Source organism: Lipophrys pholis (genome assembly GCF_963383615.2).
Source record: "Lipophrys pholis genome assembly, chromosome: 1".
Taxonomy (NCBI): domain Eukaryota; kingdom Metazoa; phylum Chordata; class Actinopteri; order Blenniiformes; family Blenniidae; genus Lipophrys; species Lipophrys pholis.
This window is the reverse complement of record NC_137635.1, coordinates 53833439-53856110: the sequence shown is the minus strand read 5'-3', so window position 1 is coordinate 53856110 and position 22672 is coordinate 53833439. Positions and strand designations below refer to the sequence as shown.

The window sequence follows — 22672 nt, the reverse complement described above, 5'->3', positions numbered from 1 at the left end:
TTTTATAGCAGGGGTGTTAAACAAGAGGCCGATCCGGCCAAACCACCAAGCAAATGCTGAGAGTTTAAATAAAACCATTGACCTTTTTAAGTGTTTTATTAAGATTAGCAGATAAAATTTAACTCTGAGACTCAAGCCTCGGCGTTAGTAGACGAGTATCAGCCTCAAAGCCATGCTGTCAAGGGAAGGTTTTATTTTTACTTTTATTTTTTTTTTTCATGAACTAAATACAATTACCATGGCTCATTCCATATGGCTTGCTACTTAAAAGTAAATAGATAAAATAAAATTATTTTTTTTAAATGTTAATTAATAGAAATGACAAAAATCGAAACAAATGTGTATATCTATATACAGATACCCACAAATAAACAGATGTATTCAAGTATGTGCACATTAGCAGAGATCCTGTTTAACATAGTTGTAATTACACCTCCATACTTTTCTCATGTAATCATGGTTGAGATGTATCTGCCCCATTTCTGTTGATATTTATGTACCTTATTCGTGCTCCTGTAAGACATATTTTCATAAGCAGCAACCTTTGCCAGTTCTGCAGTCCATTCATCAAAATGGGGGATTTCCAGGGTGAGCTTTTATTTTCAAAACGTGCATGTAAAAATCTTCAAAATGCAGAAGTTATCCAAGCTTTTTGACATTTGATTGCATTTTTTTGCGCCATTAAAATGTACTTCATGTCGAGGTTGTAGTAATTTTTCACCGTAATCGTGAAACATTTTGCAAAAAATAAACATTTTTCAACTCGACCAATTTAAAGGATATTAAAAGTGTATTTCACTGGTGTGGCTGTATGTGGCCCCTGAACTAAAATGAGTTTGACACCCTTGATTTATAGCAACATAAACAAATTTTAACTGGCAGTATAGTTCAGAATCCTAAAATATGTCAGAGAACTGATCGATCATCTTACAAATTGTCTGTATTTTAATATAAACTTTGCAAAAAAGTGAGGAAACTTGCGACCGCTGGACGACTTTTCCCAGCAAATAATACGTCTTGAATCTGACACCATTGGAAAGACTGATTTATTTTATAACTTTAGGGCCACATTTGTAAGGAATTTTAAGGTAACTGTGTTTTAAAGACACATCTATTATGTTTATTACTGTTTTGCATCAATTGGTGATTCCACAGAGACGTTAAACGTCTTTGTGATGGCGCGACGACTGTGGTTTTAAAGCTTACAGCCAGGTGGTTTATGGTTTACAGGCGGCGGTTGGATCTCCCATCTCGCCTTATCCAGATGTTGAAGTGTCTTTGGGCAAGACGCTGAACCCGCAGCTTCTCTTGGAGCACTGTGCATTAAAGCTGCGAGCGAGCGAGTGCTACCTTTACGTCTCCAGTGTGCTCACACCCGTGTAAACCCGTCCAAATATTTGGTAGGGCCTTGAGCGATGCTGAAAACATTGGCAAATGTTTGCGGCGAGGCTATCGCTCCGGCGTAACACTCTCAGAAGAGACGCACACTCCCACACACACACGTGTCGATGGGAATTTGTGGCATGGCTTCTTCAGACGGATGTCGTTCAAAGAGGCTCCGGTCAAGGTCGGAGCGCTCGGTGTTTACTCAGATCTCTGAGAACTTTCTAATCTGGATTGTTCTGTCTCCAACGTGCTGAATGAAACTAAACCCAAACATTTATGTTCCCACCTGCAGATGTTCTCACTTGTCTGCTCTTTGTTGTTGTTTTTTTGTCCAGGGGGGGGTTGAGGGTCCGTGTGAAGGCAGAGACTGCTCTACATGTCGCTGTATTCCTGCTAAAGGTGCTCGGGTAGGAATTCCTTGTTTTTTAATGAATTACCACTTCCTGAAGGACATATGTGATGATGAGCTGATGGTTATTTCAGGGTGTTTTCAGGGGAAGGGGGTGCATCAACAACAGAAAATAAGAATTTGGATTTTAAATGAATTTTCTATATATTATACATGTTTTTATATGCATTTAACACCACGTTATACTTGTCAGGTTAAAATACGACAGAAGACTTTCTGCTTTTTTAAATCAAATTTAACTCTTTAGTGTCTTCTTGAATTGTTTTCTTTTTACATTTTTATTTTGATCTGCATATTTTTGTCACATTTTCTAGTTCCAAACCTCTTTTTTTTCTTTTTAATTTTTCCTTGTTACATTTTTATTCAGATTTCTTAGGGTTGTGTTTAAATAATTAACAAGTAATTTGTTTAATAACCACACTTTAGCTGAAATTCTAAAAATAAATTATTAAGGGAGGAAGTAAATGAAGAAGTAACTAAGTAAGGAAGTAACTGAGTAAGGAAGTAAGTGAGTCAGAACAATTAAGTGAATAAGTAAGTGAATAATTTACAAAATAATCTTGGACAGTGTTGCTAACATTTATTCTATATTGATTATTGAATGTACATTCACTATTATAAATGTATTTTATCTTTTAATATAAAAAGCTAATAAATGAAAATAACAGTAATGTTACTCTCCACTGCTCTGCATGTGTTGTAGATTACTGAAGTTGACGAGCTCAACGTCCTCAGTCTGTCCATAGAAAGTCAGTTTAAAGAATAAACACAACAGATCTTTTTGTCATAATTTGAAAAAAAAAAAAGCCATTCAAAGGAGCTGGAATGAAGACAAGCTGAACTGTGACGACACCTCGCACACAAAAGTGTCTTTGTTTGAGACACTTCAGTCTGTGTCTTTTGTCTTTTCTGTCCTCTGTGCAGGGAGCTCCGGGGAGGCTCGGCCAGCAGGGTTCTCGGGGTCCGACGGGCCCTCTGGGTCACGAAGGATCAGCCGGGGAGAAAGGCAGGAGGGGAGCCGAGGGCCCGCCGGGGCCACAGGGGCCCAGCGGAGACAGTGTTAGTGTCTGCATGCGTGTGCATCTCCAGGGTTTCTGCTGCGTTTAAGACGGCGCCAGCAGTCTACGCCAAACGGCCAAAATAAGAACTAAGATTATTGTTGTTTCTCTATTCCAATGTTTTTCTCTTTGTCCCTTTAGGGGAAGCCTGGAGCTCCAGGTTTTCCTGGTAACGGAGGCTCTCCGGTGAGTAATCTGCTGTTTATCTATTCACCTGCGAATGTGGAAAAGACAAACGGCTTGTATTTTCAATAGTAATCCCTCAGATGAGGAGCGCTCCAGGGTACTCCTTATCTGGTGTCGGGCTCAGTGCAGAGCTGACACGTTCCTCCCTGATCTCTCCAGTCCTGCAGCTTCAGACACTCTTTGGTTTGTAAAGACGTCCTGCAGCGTTCCCCGGTGGAAACCTGTCCGCTTTCTGCATCCAAGATAAATGTTGCTCTTTAACTGGGCTGGAGCATGCTGCGCCCTCTAGTGGAGACACGTGAAGAACACTGCTGAGCTCTACATTCTCCCTTTTCATAACTCTGCCTCCTCATCCTCCTCAGGGTCACCCGGGAGCCGGAGGAGAGCCTGGTTCCCCCGGAGTGGACGGCTGTAACGGGACCAGAGGACTGCCAGGTTCCCCTGGGTTCCCTGGATTGAACAGTTTACCTGGAGCTCAGGTGAGTTATTCCATCCAGTGATGTTTCCTCACGAGCCGTGGTGTGTCATTCTCACGGCAGAGGATTAGTCATTTCTCACACCAAAACAAAGCTTTCATGCTGAAATCGACTCTTTGTCTCATAATGGATCCAGGAAACAAAAACGCACCGTTCAGAACTTTTTGTTTGTTTTGTTTCCATCGGATCTCCTCGAATTTCCAAAAGCTGTAGATCAGGGGTGTTAAACGCAGGGGCCCGTGTTGCCAAAGCTGGCGTGAAGGAGGCTCCAGTCTGGCCGAACCACCAAGCAAATTATAAATATTATAAAAAAAACAACAACAACATTTCTTCAGAGTGGATACAACAGAACACTGAGACCCGAGCTGAGGTATCGGTGATGCTGCCATGAAAGATACCGACATTGTTCATCAGCCTCGCCTCAAAGCCGAGCTTCCAGGGGGAGTTTGTGAAAACACCCAGAATGCAACAGGAGATGTTTTCTGGACGTCTGGATTTTGCACCAGAAGGTTTCATTAAAATTGGCTTTATGTTGAGATTTTGGTCATGGACCCTGTTTTTGTTTGTTGAATTAGAAGGAAAATTAATCACAATAGATTGAATATTAAATCTGTTTTTTGTTTTATTACCGTGGATAAAATGGTATCACAAGGTATATAAAATATCACATCAGAATCTGCTGTGTTTGCACTGAAGTGTGTGACATCCATTGTTTCGACTGGTAAATCCCACAGTGGACGAATCTGCTCTTTCATGTCACTTCCAGTTCTTTGCAGAATGACTAAGTTGAGGCTTCCCTCTGACTCTTTGTTAGGGATTACCGGGACCGAAAGGGATGAAAGGAGAACCTTTGAGCGGCGTCGTCCTTCCAGGACTTCCTGTAAGTTCTCTAAATCACTTTAGATTGGTTCAGATTTAAACTCCTCACTTTAATTATTCACGATACACAACTTTCATAAACGAATGTTTGACAGGGAGACGGTGGGAGAGATGGAGGACGTGGACTTCCTGTATGTTTTCTCTTCTTACAAAACCTGAATATAAAAATACTGAGTTGCTGTTGATATGTCACATAAAATTCTGATATTTGTCCCTTTTTTTTTCTTTTCTTCTTCTTTTCCAATAAGGGTAATCCTGGAAGCTTTGGCCCTAAAGGCCTCCCCGGCCCTCCTGGTCAACCAGGGCCTGAGGTAAACACCAGAATACAAAGAATAATCTCCTGTGTAATGCTGAACGTGCAGAAAATCTGAGTTTCTTCTGTTAATCAGGGTCATAGCGGAGCACGAGGTGTAAGAGGACCCCCGGTGAGCAAATTCTGGACAGTATTTTTCCGTGTACATGCTGTTAGAAATCGTATAGTGTCTGTCAGGATCCTTCCCGACGCTCCTCTGAAGCTTTCGTTTGTCTGGCAGGGCGATCCTGGAGGATCTCTGGAAGGAGATAAAGGCGAGGATGTAAGAGAGATTTTCATCTTGGAGGTTTATGTTTGGTTGGGGTGAGACGAAGTCAGTTACAAGCTCAAAGTTTTTATTCTCTTTCTTCTGGTAATCCAGGGTGAGCAGGGCCCCCCTGGTCCACAAGGACTAGCAGAAGTTGTAGAGCAACCTCCAGAGGTTCTTCCACCCAAAGGTTTTAAGGTGAATGCTCTTCTTCTACTGCAGAGAAATTGATGAAGACTACAGAGAAGTAGAAGCTTCCTGATCCCTGCTGACTTTTGAAATATTCTTGTGTTTCTCAGGGAGAGAAAGGTCGTCCTGGACCATGTGGACATAAGGGAAGACCTGTGAGTTTTATTGTCTGCTATTATTATTATTTTAAGTGAGTCTGAGAGATGGAGGAAAAGAAAAAGTCACTTTTTCCTTGCCAGGGTGGAAGAGGAGACTCCTACAGTTTTGGCATTAAAGGAGAACAAGGAATCATTGGATTTCCTGGAATTCGGGTAGTTACCCTCAGTCAGCATTGATAAAGTCTTTATGAAAACCTCTGAGATAATGTCTGATGTGTCTCTATCCAGGGTTTTCAAGGACGTCCTGGCAGGGACGGGACAGTCGGACCTCAGGTAGGCCTCTCAGACGATAAAACCTTCTTAAGCGATGTTTGGTAACTTTAAACAAATCATCAAGTTGTAAAATACATTTTCAGGGTCTTTATGGAGACAGAGGTTATCCAGGTCCAATTGGAGAAACTGGCTCAAAGGTGAGTCAGTAAATAAATCAAAAGTTTTATTTTGGAGTGACATCAGAAACGTGATGGAAACATGAATTTCTACCTTCAGATTGTGGAAACATGTTGCAGCTTCTCCCGCTGGTAGAAATACTTCACAGAAGTGGTTCAAAGCCATTTCCTGTGCTTGTCTTGATTACGTTTTCTCCATCTGCTCCTCTTTCACCAGGGTTTCCCCGGTGATCCAGGTTATCCCGGACCGCTGCTCTATCCGAATGGAACTGGTGTGAGAGGTGAGATAGATTCTACTGGCACAGTAAAGACCCTCAGCAGACCAGAAACACCCCCAACGATTCCGTCTTTCCAGGTGCTAAAGGTGAACCAGGCTATCCAGGATCACTTGGATTCCAAGGGGACATTGGGCCGATGGGCAGGCCTGGACCTCCGGGTCCACCAGGCTTAACAGGTCAGAGTTCAGCCTTTATTTCAGTTTGCAGGTTCAGACTCCTCTCTTCTTACTACAGCTGCAGGAGCCTGTGAGACATTCATAAGCAATTATATTCTGGGATTATTATGTAACACGGCTCATTACTGAATAGATAAACCACCAAACATCCTCGTTGGTGACTTTATCATTCAGGATGTTGCAGACGCTTCGGAGCAGCCCATTCTGCACGTGGGATCATAAAGTTTGTGTTTTGATGAAATACTGCACAACAGTTTGAAAAACATCCTTGATGAACCTCCGTCTGTCTGCGATGATATTCGTGTGTGAAGCCACATGTCTGAATGGACGTGGTTGAATATTCACTAACTGGATTTAGAAGTGTTTGAGTTGGTTTTAAGAGTTCTATTTCATGTCATGTTTCTGGTCTATAGCGTCTGTTCTGGTCACGTTGGCGTTTGTTTTAAAGGGCTCATATTAGGCAAAATCCACTTTCTAAAGGTTCTCCAGCAGTACTAATCGTCCCCATACCTGGACTGACGCCCCAGAAGTGAAGACAGTCTGTCCTCTCTCTCCCTGGCTTGTTTCAGGTTTTAAAAAGTGTGTTGCTCCAACCAGCCAATCAGAAATCAAACCCTATATAGTGTCTTTGGGGGTTTAGCCAATCCCAATCAAGGTAGGCCCCTCCCTTTGACTCCTCCCACAATTAGGCAGCTCTGCTCTGGCACATGGCACCACGAGAGGAAGTACTTCCTCCTCTTCCCAAGATGGGCATGTGTAGGCGGAGCCAGTCCAGCTCACACAGACACAGCAGATTCTGAATGCAGCTCCTATGATCCAATATTCAAATGAAGTAAAATCAAGGAGGGGCTAGAAACTTAGAATACTGAAGGTTTCTGGACCGACCGGACCAGGAGGAGGAGGTGAAACGCTGGCGAAAAAATGACTTTAAAATCAATTATTTGTACCAGTGTGTGTGTGATTGTCTCCACCTGTGTTCTTCTTCAACACCCTCTGAGCCCAAATTGGGTAAAACTGGATTCATAGATGTTCGTTTGTGCCTGAATTGTGTTTCTTCTACCAGCTCTGCTTCATATTTCATACTTTTTTTTTTTTAGCTTCACTTTTCTTCTGTCTGTATATGTCACATCTTCAGCGTTTCCAGTTGGACCCATCTTGTATGTTCTCCTATCCAGAACGTTTGGTTCCAGTGTTTCTTCATTTAATCATGGCTGCTTGTAGTTTCAACTTTCTGGAAGTGTCTTAGATCTTGTCTGGATTTAAGTCTCAACGCTACTCCGATTACACTGCAGTGAAATGTGTCCGCTGTGGTTGTGTCGTTCACCTCATGTTTCTTCTAGACGGATCCGGTGCTGTAGGACCAGTCGGTCCAAAAGGTTTTAAGGGAGAACCAGGAAGGTTTAATAGCTATGAAACCAATCCGATGCCGGGACCAAAGGGAGACAAAGGGATTCCAGGATCCAAAGGTGTTCTGGGTCTCCCCGGTCCTCCAGGTAAACCTGCGCCTCTTGATTACTGCACACATGTACTCTATATACGAATTATTTGATAGTGTTTTAACGAACTATGTGCTTTATTTAACTTTCCATGAATGTGCGGACATTTCTAACCCTCATAAGGCTGCGGAGGTAATTTATCTGAAGTTTTTATTTTTCATTCTCACAATATTTTCTCAATAAATCTTCATATCTCATGGCGGTGAAAATCTGTTTGATCCGGCAGACTACGACTGTGAACCTGGAAACCCGGGAGATCCAGGTGAGGGCGGTCTTAAAGGAGCAAAAGGAAGCAAGGGCCTCTACGGAATTAAAGGTGAGCCGGACCAGTTGGTTTATATCAGTTACACTCTGGGTTGGTGGGTGGGGCCCTGGATGTCTGTGTTGTGTGACTAGGTGTTCCTCCAGGAACTTACTTAGTGCTTTTGCCTATCTCTACGGTAGCACAGGAAGTCATCTGATCCTTCTATAGTTCTTCTATCTTTTCCTTTGTTTTGCTGACATTGAGGACCAAGTCGTGAAAATTCCACCAAATTCCACCAAATTCTTAATTTCTGTACTGAAGTTTTTCTCATTGCTGACCCTGACTGACGGGTCCAGGCAAGAAAAAAAAAAAAAAAAAATCCAAATTTCCAGTGAAGGTTTTCTCATTGGATTCTGGTACTTTGAGACATTCTCTTTAAAATAAGCTCTGGGGCCATCTTTTTGCCTCGATTTCAATATGGCCACCAAAATACTAAAAAGTTATCTCGAAGAACCCTGTCAGGTGATTTGCTGAATTATTATTATTTTTTTACTAATTTGGGTCAAAGTTCACTGGCCATCATCATCACAGTCGGCTGCAGTCAGCCATTGGCATTTAAATCCAATATGGCCGCCGGGCCCTCTATGCTATATCTCCTGGTCTGGTAGACATATGGCTATAGATCTGGTGTTTTTCCAGAGGTTATCAGTGGTGAGTATTTCAAATATGCCATCAGATTGAAAATTAATTTATGATTATACTGTAAAATCAAGATAAAAATAAGTAAATAACTTTTAAAACAAGCCAAATTATCAATCATGTATGAAAATAAGATTTGAAATCTCGGCTAGTGCCACATAATTTTTTTCTCGAGTGCCTGTCATCATGCTGCTTCATATTTCATTGTTATCTCCTGCAGGTTGTCCTGGGGATTGTAAATGCAGTCCAAATGTGGAGTACCCGGGCCCTGCTGGACCCCCCGGACCACTTGGTTTTCCAGGCCTTCCGGGTGGACCTGGAACCAAAGGCCTTCAGGGGAACCCGGGACGAAAAGGTGACGACGGTACAAGAGGACCTCAAGTAAGATCAGCAGAATTGGACCAGTCGAAACCGTTTCTGTTTCCTGAAGAGGAGCTTGTTCTTTGTGGTTCATGGCTTTCATTCAGTCGTCGCTTTCTTTCAGGGTTTTCAAGGAATATCCGGTTTAAATGGTCAAAAGGGTCAGAAAGGAGACGCTTTTAGTGTCGGCATTCCAGGTGAGAACCTATGAGCCAAACGGCTTTTGTGCTAAACTGAGGATCCAGATTTTAGTTTTAAATTGAGGTAATTTTGAAAACCAAGCTTTGAGCTCCACACGCTGTCTCATGGCGCTATCTCGATTTGTGAGCGTTCTTGTGATCGGGAACCTCGGCTGAGGAACCACAAAAATACCTGGTAGCGGGGACTAGCATGAAGTGGAAAAGCGTCAAAGGCGAGTTGAGTCGAGTAGGAACTCGTGGAAAAGCGCCATTAGTGTCACGTCATGTTCTGTGTGAGCGAAAAAAATAGGATTTTAATTATTACATGCCTCAAAGACATTCTCACATGTTTCTTTTCGGTCTCGGAAGGCACAAAGGGTGACGCAGGAGACCATGGGTTTCCCGGTCCTCGAGGAAGAACAGGTAATCCAGGGTCGGATGGTTTTGCCGGCCCGGTGGGAGACCCTGGACCCCCGGTAAGTGTCCATATGTATTTAAAATCCAGTTTTATCATTTCGATAAAGTCATCAACCTTTAATTTTACTGTGTTGTATGACGTATTTGCAGGGGGCAGGATATTCAGGGTCACGAGGTCCAAAAGGTGAACCAGGTTTACCTGGACCCATAGGCTTTCCAGGGCCTGCAGGTCCCCCCGGTCCAGATTTTCCAGGCCCTAAGGGGGCACCGGGGCCAAGGGGAGATGAGGGACTTCCTGGTGTGCCAGGAGTTCCAGGACGACCAGGTCCTCTAGGTGAGACTCACTCAGTGCTGAAACATTCAGCAATGCACGAAGCGACGAGTCACTGGGGGTCTGTCTCTGTCGTCAGGTGAATCTGAGAATTGCTGTGGTGATAACAATGGTCCGCCTGGTCAGAAGGGTGAGCAAGGTTCACCAGGTAAGTTTCACTTCATCGTCAATGTTTTTGGCTGCGTGTATTTTTCACTTATTTATTGGTTTGAATGTATGTATTTTACCAACTTTTGCTAAAAACTATTAACCCGCATTGCACGAAATCCTCAGAGATGATTTGTCATCATCCACAGACCAATCCATCAGATTCTGGGACGTTAACGGCTAACCGTTTCCTCATAAATCCCCCAAAAATTCCCATACAAAGCAGATGAGAGAGGCACCTCATGTAGGAGATCCAAGGAGGTCAGCGTCTGTTGCCATGGAGACGCTCCATGCTCAGTGTTTCACACAGTGATGTAGCTACCTGACAGGCTCGTTAGCATCGATATGAGCTAACGGCTATCCTGCTCAAATGTGGTGCTGGCGACGCCGTGCGCTCTACCGAGTGTAGCTCTAGTTTTCTTTTAGTTTTTCTAAGAGTTTTAAGAATCAACCCGACGTCTCGTTAAAACACAATTTTCATGAATAAAATGTGACGTTAGTCCATGTGTGGCTTCTTCAACCTTCAAAATGTTGTCATAAAAGTGGAGTATTTGATTTGCAGGATACCCAGGCGACACCGGAGGACCTGGTCGCCCCGGAGGACCCGGTTCTTTGGGCCAGAAGGGAATGAAAGGAGACGATGGGAGCAGTGTGATCGGACCGCCAGGTAACTGCTCGATTGATGAGCAACGATATGGAAAATGAAAGTATATGGCTGCTTCCATACCGACAGAACTCCTTGTTTCTTTGGTTCAAAATAGGAGTTCCAGGTTTACCCGGAGATCGGGGTGACCCCGGTGTCCCGGGACTAACTTTGGAAGGTCCTCCAGGCGCTCCCGGATTACCAGGATTCCCGGGCAGGAAGGGAGAACCGGGAGACGTTTATTCTGCCACACCGGGTGCTTCCGGTCCACCAGGCCGTACAGGTGCACCGGGAAAACACGGACCCCCTGGAGGTCCTGGAAGTCCTGGATCACCTGGTGAGAGTCGTCTTCGGTCACTGACCAACACTCCTCCAAACATGAATGAATGAATGAATGAATGAATGAATAACTGGCTTATTTGGGTTAGTTACAGTGCAAACATTTCAGTTCAAGGTGCGTAAAAGTTCACGCACTAATTTTTTTTCTTTTTTACACTTTCTGTAATTTACCGTGAACACCGGTGATACAAGAAAAAACAGACAGAAAAAATAAACGGAACTGAAGTAATACAAAAGAGAAACAACAAAAAAATCTGTAAAACATTACAGAAGTAACACAAGAGAAGAGAAACAAAACTTTAAGTTAATTTTCTGAATCATTTCTGATTTCAGTCATTTTCCATTGGAACCATTAATTATTTCACATTTCAGTGTTGTTTTTTTTTTTTTTTGGGACGCACAACAGAGATTTACACAATTTGAAGTTGTCCTAGTCTTCTAGTCTCGTGATTGCCTCAGTTCTTCTGTGTTACAGGCTCCCCGGGCCCACCTGGACACTCAGGCCCTAAAGGGGAGTGGGGACTCCACGGTGACCCAGGAGTAGATGGTCCACGTGGCCCCCCGTGTAATCCTTGTGATATTATTTGTCCCGTGGGCCCCCCAGGGTCTCCCGGTAATCCCGGTCGCAGAGGAGTTCCAGGTGGTTACGCCGGCCCTTTAAAAAAAATGCTCCTGATAAAGTCACAGAATCAAACCAAACTTCTCTATGAACCGTCTTCTGTTCAGGCTCCTTCGGGCAGAAAGGTTCCAGAGGAGACGTCGGCTCACCTGGCCCTGGACGGAAGGGGCCACAAGGCTTTCCGGGTCCTCCCGGCCCACCAGGAACCGGTGGACCACGAGGCAGACCAGGCCCCCCCGGAGATCCGGGGCGTAGCGGCTGGCCAGGACTGAAAGGTAAGTCTTTTTCTTCTTCTTTTTGTTTCCAGTCTGCAAACGTCTCAAGACTTTGACTTCACTGTCTGTAGGTGTGAGCGGGTTCCCCGGTCCTCCCGGGTTCAGGGCGCTACCCGGTCCTCCAGGACCTCCGGGACCAAGAGGGAAACAGGGAGAGAGAGGCTATGATGGTCCTCCAGGTGGGCCGGGGATTCCAGGACCTCCTGGTCTGAAAGGTGAGCATGTGTCAGATACATTGGCTGTGTTAATGTGTCTGCTGGTGTTAGGGATCATATCGGTCATATCAGAACATTACGAAAGGAAAAATCCCAGAATGAACTGGAACAAGGTCGGAGATCGTGGAGGCCAGGCAGCGAGGCCCGAGGACGATAAACTGGGACGACAGCAGGGGGCGTGGTCGAGCTATGGACAGCGACAGGTCGACCACGCCTCCGTTACACCAGCCGATATAATGTCACATCATCCGCAAACATCTGACGACGACGGGAGAACGAACGTCGTCAAAACGTGAAAGAGGTTTGATGGAAAAAGCCTTTTGAACAGAAGATTGGTTACGAAGGTTAATCGAGAATCGGTTCTCACGGCAGACACGCTCCAAAGTTTGGTTCCGTTTCAGGAGAAAAGACGACAGCATAACAACTTGCGAAGTGGATGTTTCATCAGAGGGAGGAACTAAGACCGACATGCAGAAACATTCTCACACGGCAGCGAGAACTTCGCATTTTCAATCTGCTCCGCATTGAATCTCAACCCAGCAGCAGCGTTAGCGCCCTCTGCTGGTCATACTGCAGGTTTCTTTTCCAAATAAGAATTGCTAAAGAACCGAATCGTCAGAATCGAAAATGGAATAAGAATTTTAAAAAACATCTCATTTCCCGTCTCGAAACTTGAATTCAGGAAAGAACGGATGATGAATTCAGTACATTTTAAATGGACGTAGCACATTTTGACTTAATGGAGAATGTTCCAGTTGGTAAATAAAAATAGCTGAAATAAGATTGAAAGAAATCGTCTTTCTATTGGCTGAGAATGAGGAATGAAGCAAAGTGCTCCTCTCTTCAGGAGGACCTGGACTCCGGGGATATCCAGGACAGTCGAACTTTCCCAATGTGACGAAAGGCCCCTCAGGTCTTCCAGGACAGCGAGGGCCGCCGGGCGGCCAAGGATTCGCAGGCAATGAACATTAAACTTCATTTACTCACCTTTTCTTTTTCCCCAGCATTTTTCTCCCCAAAAAATCCTAATAGTTAATTAGTTTTTCTCTATGAAGGTTTGAAGGGCGCTGTGGGACTGCCGGGTGACCCGGCGGGTGATGGATGGTCCGGTCCTCCTGGATACAAGGGCTTCCCTGGTTCTCCTGGCAGGACGGGAGTACCAGGATCTCCCGGGTATCCTGGACCTAAAGGGTTCCTGGGTGTGGAGGGATATCCAGGGCCTGTTGGGGATCCGGTGCGTCGTCAACTTAATTCATGGTCTTGATAGTTCCGTGACGGATCAATAGAGCTGCCACTCCAGACACTGTGGATAAATCTGTTCTGTTTCCCTCTGGGGAGTTCAATCACGTCGAATGATTCCCTCCGGTCATTTGTCACTGTCAGTGGAAGTTGCAGCATTGAGTCCATCACGCCTGATTTCATTGTTTGAATGTGTATGTTGAAGGGCGACCCGGGGCCGACGGGACACGACGGCGTCCCCGGATTGCCTGGATACCCAGGAGCCAAGGGTGAGTCGTCCGTGAGAGGCGTGTTTCGTTCTGTATTTCATTTTGTAGCAAAGACGATAAAGCTGTTTACTGTAATTACTGGACTATTGAGGAGCACCCACCAAAAAAAATGTATATTGTTGATATACAGTATATAGGCTGCAGAAGCTTTTTAACTGTTTTTATTATTATTGTTTATTTTTATTATCTTTTTTTTAAGTCTGTACTGTTGTGAGAGTGTTTAGTTATGGATGGCACACACTGGATGATGTTGGACATCTGAATTTCCCCAAGTGGGGATGAATAAAGTAAGACCTGTCCATCTATAAGCCGTCGGCGTCCAAATGTGCTTAAAAAAAGCCCTCCCCACGAGTTCACCACAGAAGGGCTCAACAAAACTGTCCGTTACTCCATATTTTGCGGCAGATCTGACAAGACCTGTGGGTGTGGTTCGATTTTTTTGATTTTAAAGAAAATAATGAGTTTTAAACACGGCGTCCGTGGTTTGGTGGTGGACAGCAAAGAGACTTACAGCTAAAATACACAAACACAGAAGGGTTTTATCTCGGTCGATGAGGTATTTTATCGGTTATTGTGATTCTGAGGAGGACGACTGGTCAGCCACGGAGCGCAGCAGTTCAGAGTTATGCGATGCACCTGATCACCCAATGAAAACAGTTTCAGAGGCGGCATGAAGCTCGTTAACCTGTGAGAATCTATAAAGCAGCCGCGTCATGGTTTAAGCTTCAGGGTTCAAAACGTGTGAAAAGAGGCTTCTACTGGTGAAATGACAGTAGTTACCATCATGGCGCCCGGCTTGTCTGGGTGTTTCTTTCAGTTTGACTAAATCTCATTCAGCCTGTCCAAATCTGTTCCAGGGGATCAGGGACCGTCTTACGGACAACCGGGTTCCCGAGGACCCAAAGGTTTGCAAGGAGACCCTGGAAAAACTGGTAAATGAAATCGATTTTTATTAAAAAAAAATTTGAAATGTCAGTTTTTAACATAAAACAACCAGTTTTCAACTTCTTTGAAAAACTGAGTCTCATCTCTCTTGCTCTCTTTTTTTTTTTACAGCCTTTATAGGACCTCCAGGAGATCTAGGTGACCCGGGGTTCAGTGGAAGGCCTGGGTATCCTGGACCTAAAGGGGAACCTGGAGAATCTAGAAGACCTGGAGGACCAGGTGAGTTTCACAATCATTGCAACGAAGCTGCAGATAAATATACAGTATCCTGCTCAGGCTGAACCCATGAAAATACTTTAAACTAACCTGCATTCACAATTATGCTGTACTTATTTGTTTATTTGCTCTTCTGGGTCTGTCCGTCTGTCTGCATAGATAAAATAAAAACACCTTAAGACGGATAATCGCCTCTCTGGACTTAAATCCCACAGTTTTGTTCTTGATTTGTTCCCATATTTAATGTCCGGGACGGTAAACATACTGTATGCTCACATCAGTCACTAAAAATCCTTCTTTGGTCTTTTTCTTCAATTTCAATGATAAAAATATTTAGTCAATTAATGTTGCACTATCTTTTGTTGTCCTGCTTGGTTTTACAATTAATTGGTAAAAGTTGGCAGAGAAGGTTTTGTTTTCATCTGCGTGTATTTATTTATTGGTTAGTATGTATTTTACCAACTTTTCGCAAAAACTATTAACCCGAATGGCATGACATCTTCAGGGATGATTTGTCATCACCCAAGGACCAATCCATTAGATTTTGAGACGTTAACGGCGAACCGTTTCCGAAGAAATCCCCCAAAACGGCGAAATAAAAGTCCCATACAAAGCATCAAGTTAGTTATGAACTAATGGCTAACATGCTAGTGATGCTAACTCGGTTCCACAAACAAATATGGCGCTGGTGTAGATCTACCGATTGTAGCTCTAGTTTTTTTTTTATAGATTCATCATATTTTAACAAATCGATGTTAGAATCACCTGATCTCTTGTTCAGCTCAGATTCCTTCCTATTAACAGATGCAACTAATATTAACTATATTTTTGTATCTTTCAACCTCAGTTTCAGAGGTTCTACCTTCCATCTGACTTGTCAATGTGTGTTTATTTGTCCAGGGTTGCCGGGTCCTCGTGGCCCCTCAGGCCTTCCAGGTTATCCAGGTCCATGTGGTGATCCTGGAGGGATTGGACCGCTGGGCCCACCGGGTCCAAACGGACCGCCAGGTACTGAAACAGCGTTCCCATTAGTGGACGGACATGGAGGACGTGCTCACTGTTCACCGCTCAGCCAGACTCTCTGGGTGCTTCTGAATAGTCCCTCCTATCTCCTTTCCTATCCACTTTTCCTTAGCCCCCTGGATGACGTCACAGGGTTAAGGAAAGGTGGTAGGAGCCTTCCGAAATGAGTGAAGGAAAAACGATCACATTGTTTTGACAATCAGACCTCCCTTCCACTAGGTGGCATAATAATAATCCGACGGGGAAGGTTAGTGACGTCTGTCGTGGTGAAAAAACTACAAATGTCAGAAAATGTACTACAAAGAGTGCATTTCTCTCACTTTCCCCTGAGGCTGTAACCACTGATATAATCTCAAATATCTGAAGGTTTGAATGTAAATCACAGGAAAGAGGAACTAAAGGGAAAACGGCTGCCAGGTGAATAAAGAACCAATCAGAGTGAGAACAGGCTGCACTAAAACTGGAATTCACTGTTTTGGTTCTACAACATCCAGAACATCCTAGTTGGGATCTGGGTTCTAGGTGATTTCAAGTTGTTCTAGGCAGATTGTTGCTTTGGTAACTTACATGATCTGCTCCTTTTTCAGTCATCCTGAGTTTCCCTGAACGCTCCGATGAGCGGGTTCCTTTAAATGTTGTCGCTGCAAGGAATTGTGGGGCAGCATGAGCTGGTCTCCTTTGGTAAAGGAAGCATCAGTGGTTCCTAGGCTAAAGGAGGTTCTAAAGGAAGCAACAGTGTTTCCTAGGCTAAAGGAGGTTCTAAAGGTAGCATTGAGCCCCCTTTCCTTAGCTTAGTGAGAATTCCAACGCTTCTTATCATGACCGCCACTCAATCACTTCCGGGGTTAAGGAGAAGTGGATAGGAAAGGAGAAAGGAGGGACTATTAACACACACCCATTGTTGCACGATGTAACTTCTCTGCTCGCTGTGGTCAATTGCCAGGATTCCCTGGACCGCCGGGACTGGATGGACTGAACGGGCTCCGAGGTCCGAGGGGGATGAAGGGAGCCAGCGGTAAGATGGATGAAACCTCCAGCCTTCGGTCTATCGTCCCGCTGGTTCAGTAACAACCAGACGTTGTTTTATTATCATGTAATAAAGGCAAAGACATCCCCGGACCACCCGGACCGCTAGGTTTTCCCGGCGCTAAAGGAGGTCAGGGCTACCTAGGACCTCCAGGATCCTCCTACCCTGGACCTAAAGGCCAGCAGGGTCCACCGGGCAGCAAAGGTACCAGGTCCTCTGTTCTGTTTCCTCCTGGGGAGCGAGCGCCAAGTTGCCTCCAGACACTTTCATTGTCCGTCTCACTTGTGTACTTGTCTTTGCTCAGGCTCCCCAGGCTACCCCGGAGAGCCTGGTTTTCCTGGGAAAGGCTGTGAGACGCCGATACCTGGACCCTACGGAGACCCAGGATATGAGGGACCTCCAGGACCGCCAGGTACGAAGGTCCCCGTTCATGATACTTTGTTTTTAAGTTCCTGTGGTGATATTTACATGTCGTATGTGTTTCAGGCCCTCCTGGACCCCCCGGGGCCCCCGGAAGCAGCATTTACTCCAAAGGAGATCCAGGGCGGAGTGGCTCCCTGGGGTCACCTGGCCAGAAGGGATATCTGGGCCCCCCGGGGCCTCCAGGACCTCCCGTTTCCCAGTACCGGCTCGGACGAAAAGGTACGCAAAAAAGATGACTGTTTGGTCAGATTCCCCCCGAGAAGCAGTTTGACTGAACGTCGCTTCACCTTCACAGGTGACAAAGGCGATTATGGCCGAATGGGCTTTCAGGGGGCCAAAGGTCAACCCGGTTTTCCCGGTCCCACCGGCAGGAAGGGGGACAAAGGCCCAGCTGGAGGCCAGGGTGAGTCGCTCTGTTGCCAGGAAGCAGGAACCCGTCTTTGTGCTGAGACGTTTCGCTGAGCGAGACGTCCGTGTTACTTTCAGGCGTCAAAGGAGCCGTCGGTGAATTCATCCACGAACCTTCTATCCCTGCCCCCCGTGGACTGCTTGGGCCGCCCGGCAGACCAGGACCAGCAGGCCTTCCCGGCGGCGCCGGCGCACCTGGAGCTACAGGACGGAAAGGTCAGAGTTTCGAAATGCTTGTTTTGTCCATCTCTGTGGTGGAGTTTGTTTTACTCTTGTGTTTGCTTGTTTGTTCCAGGGGACAAAGGTCCAACTGGGTCTGTTGGTCTTCCCGGCTACCCGGGTCCTCCTGGTCGTACCGGTCCACTTGGTGATCCAGGAGATGTTGGTGTGCAAGGTTTTATTGGACCACAAGGTGAATTATCAGTTTCTCATGATACGTTAGACGAGTGGCGACTGGTGGTAAAGTTCTTAGGTGGGTTCTTCATTAGTGTACCTCACAACAATTATGCCTTTTTTTAGATTGACAGAGCCCCCTAGTGGCGAAACATTATAGTTCTTTTAAACAAGCAAGTTAATAGAGAGCACTTATTAAGACTCTTCTATTAACATACTTGTAAACAAATTGGGGCTGGTTTACTGGAAATGACAGTCTGAGTCTGAGTTTAGGGAAAACAAAAAGTATATCAGGTATTTTTTCAAACAACACATCCATTCATTTTCAAAATGTTTTAGAATGCTTTGAAAGAAACCTAAAAGAATAAAGAAGTGCAAATGAAACTGCTTTTTCTCAGCTCTTTGATTTTCAGTCATTAATAAATATCATATCTGAACATTTATAAACATTAACTAACCTGGACACATTTGACAAATTCTGAATGCAATTTTGTTTGTTTGCATTTAAAAAATATCCATGATGGAGAAAGTTGAACCTGCAGCTTTTCAGCCAAATTTCTCCTTTCAAACAGGAAAATTAGAAGAGTTGTGACAGAGTTAATAATCAGGCACCCTGGCGCCCTCTGTTGGCCAGCCGCCACTTCGTTACAGTTTTTTTTCCCTACAAGAAATCCCATTGAAATGAGTGATGTTGATTAGATTAAACTTTTTTTTTTTTGCAATCACTATCACAAGTGACGTGCATGTAATTTATAAGCATTTCTAAATGAATACACTCTATTTCAATAGTGAAATCTTCTAATTAATGCTTTTTTATATGTGATGGATCTCAAGAAACAATGACAGAATAGTTTTACTGCGGACATCAGCGTTTCCACACATGACTTTAAATGCAGGCTTGTGATCTTTTAAATGTTAATAATTAAACTCCTGATGTCTGTGAGACACAACATTGTGTAGACAGGAAGAGTCCAGGACTTTGATAAAGTAAGTGACGCCTCTATGGGTGTCAAAAATGAGCCCCATGGGCCAAAACAAGAGGCTCCGATCAGGACAAACCACCAAGGAAATTGTTGGAGGTGGAAAGGGGTGGTGGTCCGAGGTCATCGAGGCCTAACACCACCACCCCGACGCCTGGCGGCCCCCCCCCCAGACCCGGTAAGGCCCCACCAGCAAACAACCTGGACTCGCCTCAAAGCCCTGCTGTCAGGGGGAGTTTGTAAAAACACCCAGGATGCAACAGTTTTATGGACATTTCACATGAGAAGGTTTAATTAAAATTGGCTTTATTTTTAAATTGAAGTCATTGTCAATAGTATTCATATGTTTTTTTGAGAAAATATTCATTTTCATCAGGTATACTTTTTTTGTCTTTTTCAATAATAAGAACAATACAAAAAAAAAATTGCCGACCCACAACTCTCAAACCTTTTCATTTACACTTGTGGTAAATAGAGCTTGTTGTGTTTATATTCTATAAGTTCATGTTACTACGAGGCTGGAATGACTCTCTTGTCTATTTGAACACTGACGTGACAGGACATCACGTATACTCTTACAAGAACAACAGAGTATGACACTATTCTACCTGTCCTTTGATTATCAACCTGTTTCCTGCAGGTTTCCCTGGTCCTGCAGGTGACCGGGGTCAGCCGGGCCGGGGGGTCCCGCTGAGGTCTGGATTCCTTGTGGTGATCCATAGCCAGTCGGTCGACGTCCCGCTGTGCCCGGCAGGAAGCAGCCGGCTCTGGTTCGGATACAGTCTGGTTTACCTGGAGGCACAGGAGAGCGCTCACACGCAGGATCTTGGTAGGAAGTTTTCCCTCTGAGGCCACGTTCACACGCATTTAAAGAAAAAACTGTGATATTTCTCTGCGTTTGGTGCCACGCATTTACACATAAAGGCAGCTCCCCATTTCAGGTCAGCCCCCATTTAATGAGACAGGAGCCCCCCCTTAAAATGTGATTTGTGAAATTTTGGGAACAGTTTTGTCAGGATCATGTGTAAAATCAAGCAATTTTTTAAATGTATTTTTATTAGTGCATGAGGGTGAATCTTCACTCTTTCACGTTAATAAAGTTGCCGGCCTGCATGCAATTCTTGTCTTCACCATTGAAGTGTGGGGGCGCTAGTCTTAAACTGTTGGATTGCCTAATAAAAATAATGTGGGGGGACTCTGAGGAGCAGCAACAGAAGCTGATCCAGGTCTGTGGAGACTTCTGTCTGAAGGTATTATTAATATTCAGCCCTGTGTTGTATATGGTGGTACTGAGGACTGGAGCTCTGGTAGTCGGGAACTTATTTTTTGATGGTCATGCGCGTTTGCTGTCAATTATTGGTTTGTTGATGCATGTTAAAGTATTTCAGAGGTTATTCGGTGCGTTGTTAATGTGGATTTGATTCCCGGTGGAGTTGCAGTTGGTGAACCTCCCCGGAAAGCCGCGGTATAGTTCGCACACTTGAGGGAAAAATCAGTTTTTGTAAAAACCCGGGTACGCGTCAACGCGGCCTGAAGTGATAGTTCAGCTTCTGGTTGGGCCTCCTCGCAGGTCAGCCCGGCTCCTGCCTCCCGACCTTCTCCACCATGCCCTTCTCCTACTGCAACACGGCCGCCTGCCACTACTCCAGCCGCAACGACAAGTCCTGCTGGCTCTCCACCACCGCCCCCATTCCCATGATGCCGCTGCTCGGCTCGGAGATCGTCCCCCACATCAGCCGCTGCGTGGTGTGCGAGACGGACTCGCCCGTGGCGGCGTTCCACAGCCAGGACCACACGGTGCCGGCGTGCCCCCCCGGCTGGAGGAGTCTGTGGACGGGCTTCTCCTTCCTCCTGGTGAGTGAAAGCTTCCCCGCAGAACATTCAACATTCACGAACTCGTCATGACTCTGCCGCCTCCTCCGGCTCTGCAGCACACGGCGTCGGGCGACCAGGGCGGCGGTCAGTCGCTCAGCTCCTCCGGAAGCTGCATGAAGGATTTCCGGACTCACCCGTTCGTGGAGTGTCAAGGTGCACGAGGTTCCTGCCACTACTTCGCCAACCTGTACAGCTACTGGCTGACCACCGTTCACCCCGCCGAGCAGTTCGTCACCAAACGCTCCCACACCATCAAGGCCCTCGACCAGCAGCGCCGCAAAACCAGCCAGTGTAACGTCTGCCTCCGGGATTAACCCTTTCAGTGGCGTTCAGAATCAAAGTACTCAGGGTTGTCCTGTCGCTTCGCTGTAAATAGAGAAACGTCTTTTTCTGCAAGATGCACTTCCTCCTGATGAAACGGCTCCGATTGTTGTGAAATAACTGAATTTTTCTTTAAAATCATTTTCACATGACAAATTCTTAGAAGATTGTTTATTTCGTGTCCAAGTTGTGTTGTACTCGATTAAAAAAAAAAAAAAAAAAACCAACATTTGAGTTTTAAGAGTGCAAGTCGTTGATCCATCCATCTGAGGTGATCGCAGTTTACTCTGGGTGCAGACGAGACATTCATGATTTTAACATCCATTCATCTTTAATGATTCAGATCATTTAGAAGGAAGTTCCAATCAGCTGATTGGCCTAAACCAGAATCCACCCCTGACACATTGACTTTAAATATTAATTCAAACACCCGCAGATCAGTGATTTACAACCTTCTTCTTACACCACCCAAATTTCTACCATTGTAAACTGTACATCCTGTACAAAGACAAACAAAATTCTAAATCACCAAAGGAGCCTCTTAACACTAAATATTCTGTAACGATGGGTTATCTTTCGCCGGGGATAAACTTCGGCTTCACCCTCTGGAGCCTCGTCGGCTTGAAGTATCAATCTTTGGTTAACCAATTTTATCCATTGCGTCCATGAAGCCACATCCTATGTAGGAAAAGAAAAACAAAACCCCCATGCAGTTTAGAAAAATCTAAAATCAAAGTGGAGCCCTCCTCCTCCTGGAAGCGTCCGTCTCTGGTCCATCCAGTCCAGCGTGTTTGACTGCTTCTATAACATGAAGTGGTGAAGCGATGCTTCACAACAGGCGTTTAGCTCATCAACAGTTCGGTTATCATCACTGTTGGACTTTGAGAAGACGGAGCAGCCTGCAGCTCTACGGGGGACAGCCACTGATCCCGGGTGCTTCTCAACTGTTTTATTACTAAACATTAAACTCAGACGTCTATAAGCAGTAAGCAACCCTACATAGTCAGAATTGTGTGATTTAATGTGATTATTTCGGCGAGCAAATGATGAGGGATGGACAGACGTCTCCAGTTTGCATTTAAAAAATAAAATTCAAAATCTTGACATTTATTTTCAACTTTATTTTTTTAAGTGCATGAATTGTTTTCTTTAGTGGCCCTGATACTCTAGGAGACACTTTGAATAAGAGTTTTGTGACACAAATTAATTATATACAGACTCACCAATTTGTGAAACGTTAAACAAAAATGTTAAACCCCTAAAATCCAGAGGGCTTCTCAACCCAAGGCCAGAATCCAACCAAACCCTCAGTGCTGATCTGGACTTTCATTTCTTTTCACGCCGACTTGATAATCTGTCGTGTTGTTTTGATTTCCCAGACTTGTGGTGAAATCCTCGTTAACTCGTTCATCTGGTCAGGAAGCGGGTCACCAGTTTAAAAAACC

The 22672-nt window shown here is 44.9% G+C and overlaps 1 protein-coding gene across 1 annotated transcript; it reads left to right on the top strand.

The window, feature by feature from the left end:
* Positions 1–1540: 1540 nt before the first annotated feature.
* On the top strand, positions 1541–21220 carry LOC308115390 (uncharacterized protein; the record flags this gene model as incomplete). The annotated part of the gene is made up of 40 exons (XM_080472850.1): positions 1541–1567; positions 1722–1793; positions 2720–2854; positions 2995–3039; positions 3402–3518; positions 4330–4395; positions 4928–4969; positions 5069–5152; positions 5254–5298; positions 5383–5454; positions 5530–5574; positions 5908–5971; positions 6046–6144; positions 7485–7637; positions 7867–7956; positions 8829–8947; positions 9068–9140; positions 9492–9598; positions 9690–9873; positions 10580–10684; positions 10779–10997; positions 11475–11528; positions 11604–11879; positions 11965–12108; positions 12956–13066; positions 13164–13342; positions 13553–13616; positions 14474–14548; positions 14673–14780; positions 15678–15785; positions 16744–16815; positions 16903–17031; positions 17132–17239; positions 17314–17469; positions 17546–17653; positions 17737–17874; positions 17954–18070; positions 19672–19860; positions 20602–20885; positions 20963–21220. 40 exons carry the CDS (start codon positions 1541–1543, stop codon positions 21218–21220), a joined length of 4641 nt encoding a protein of 1546 aa, XP_080328976.1.
* Positions 21221–22672: the final 1452 nt, after the last annotated feature.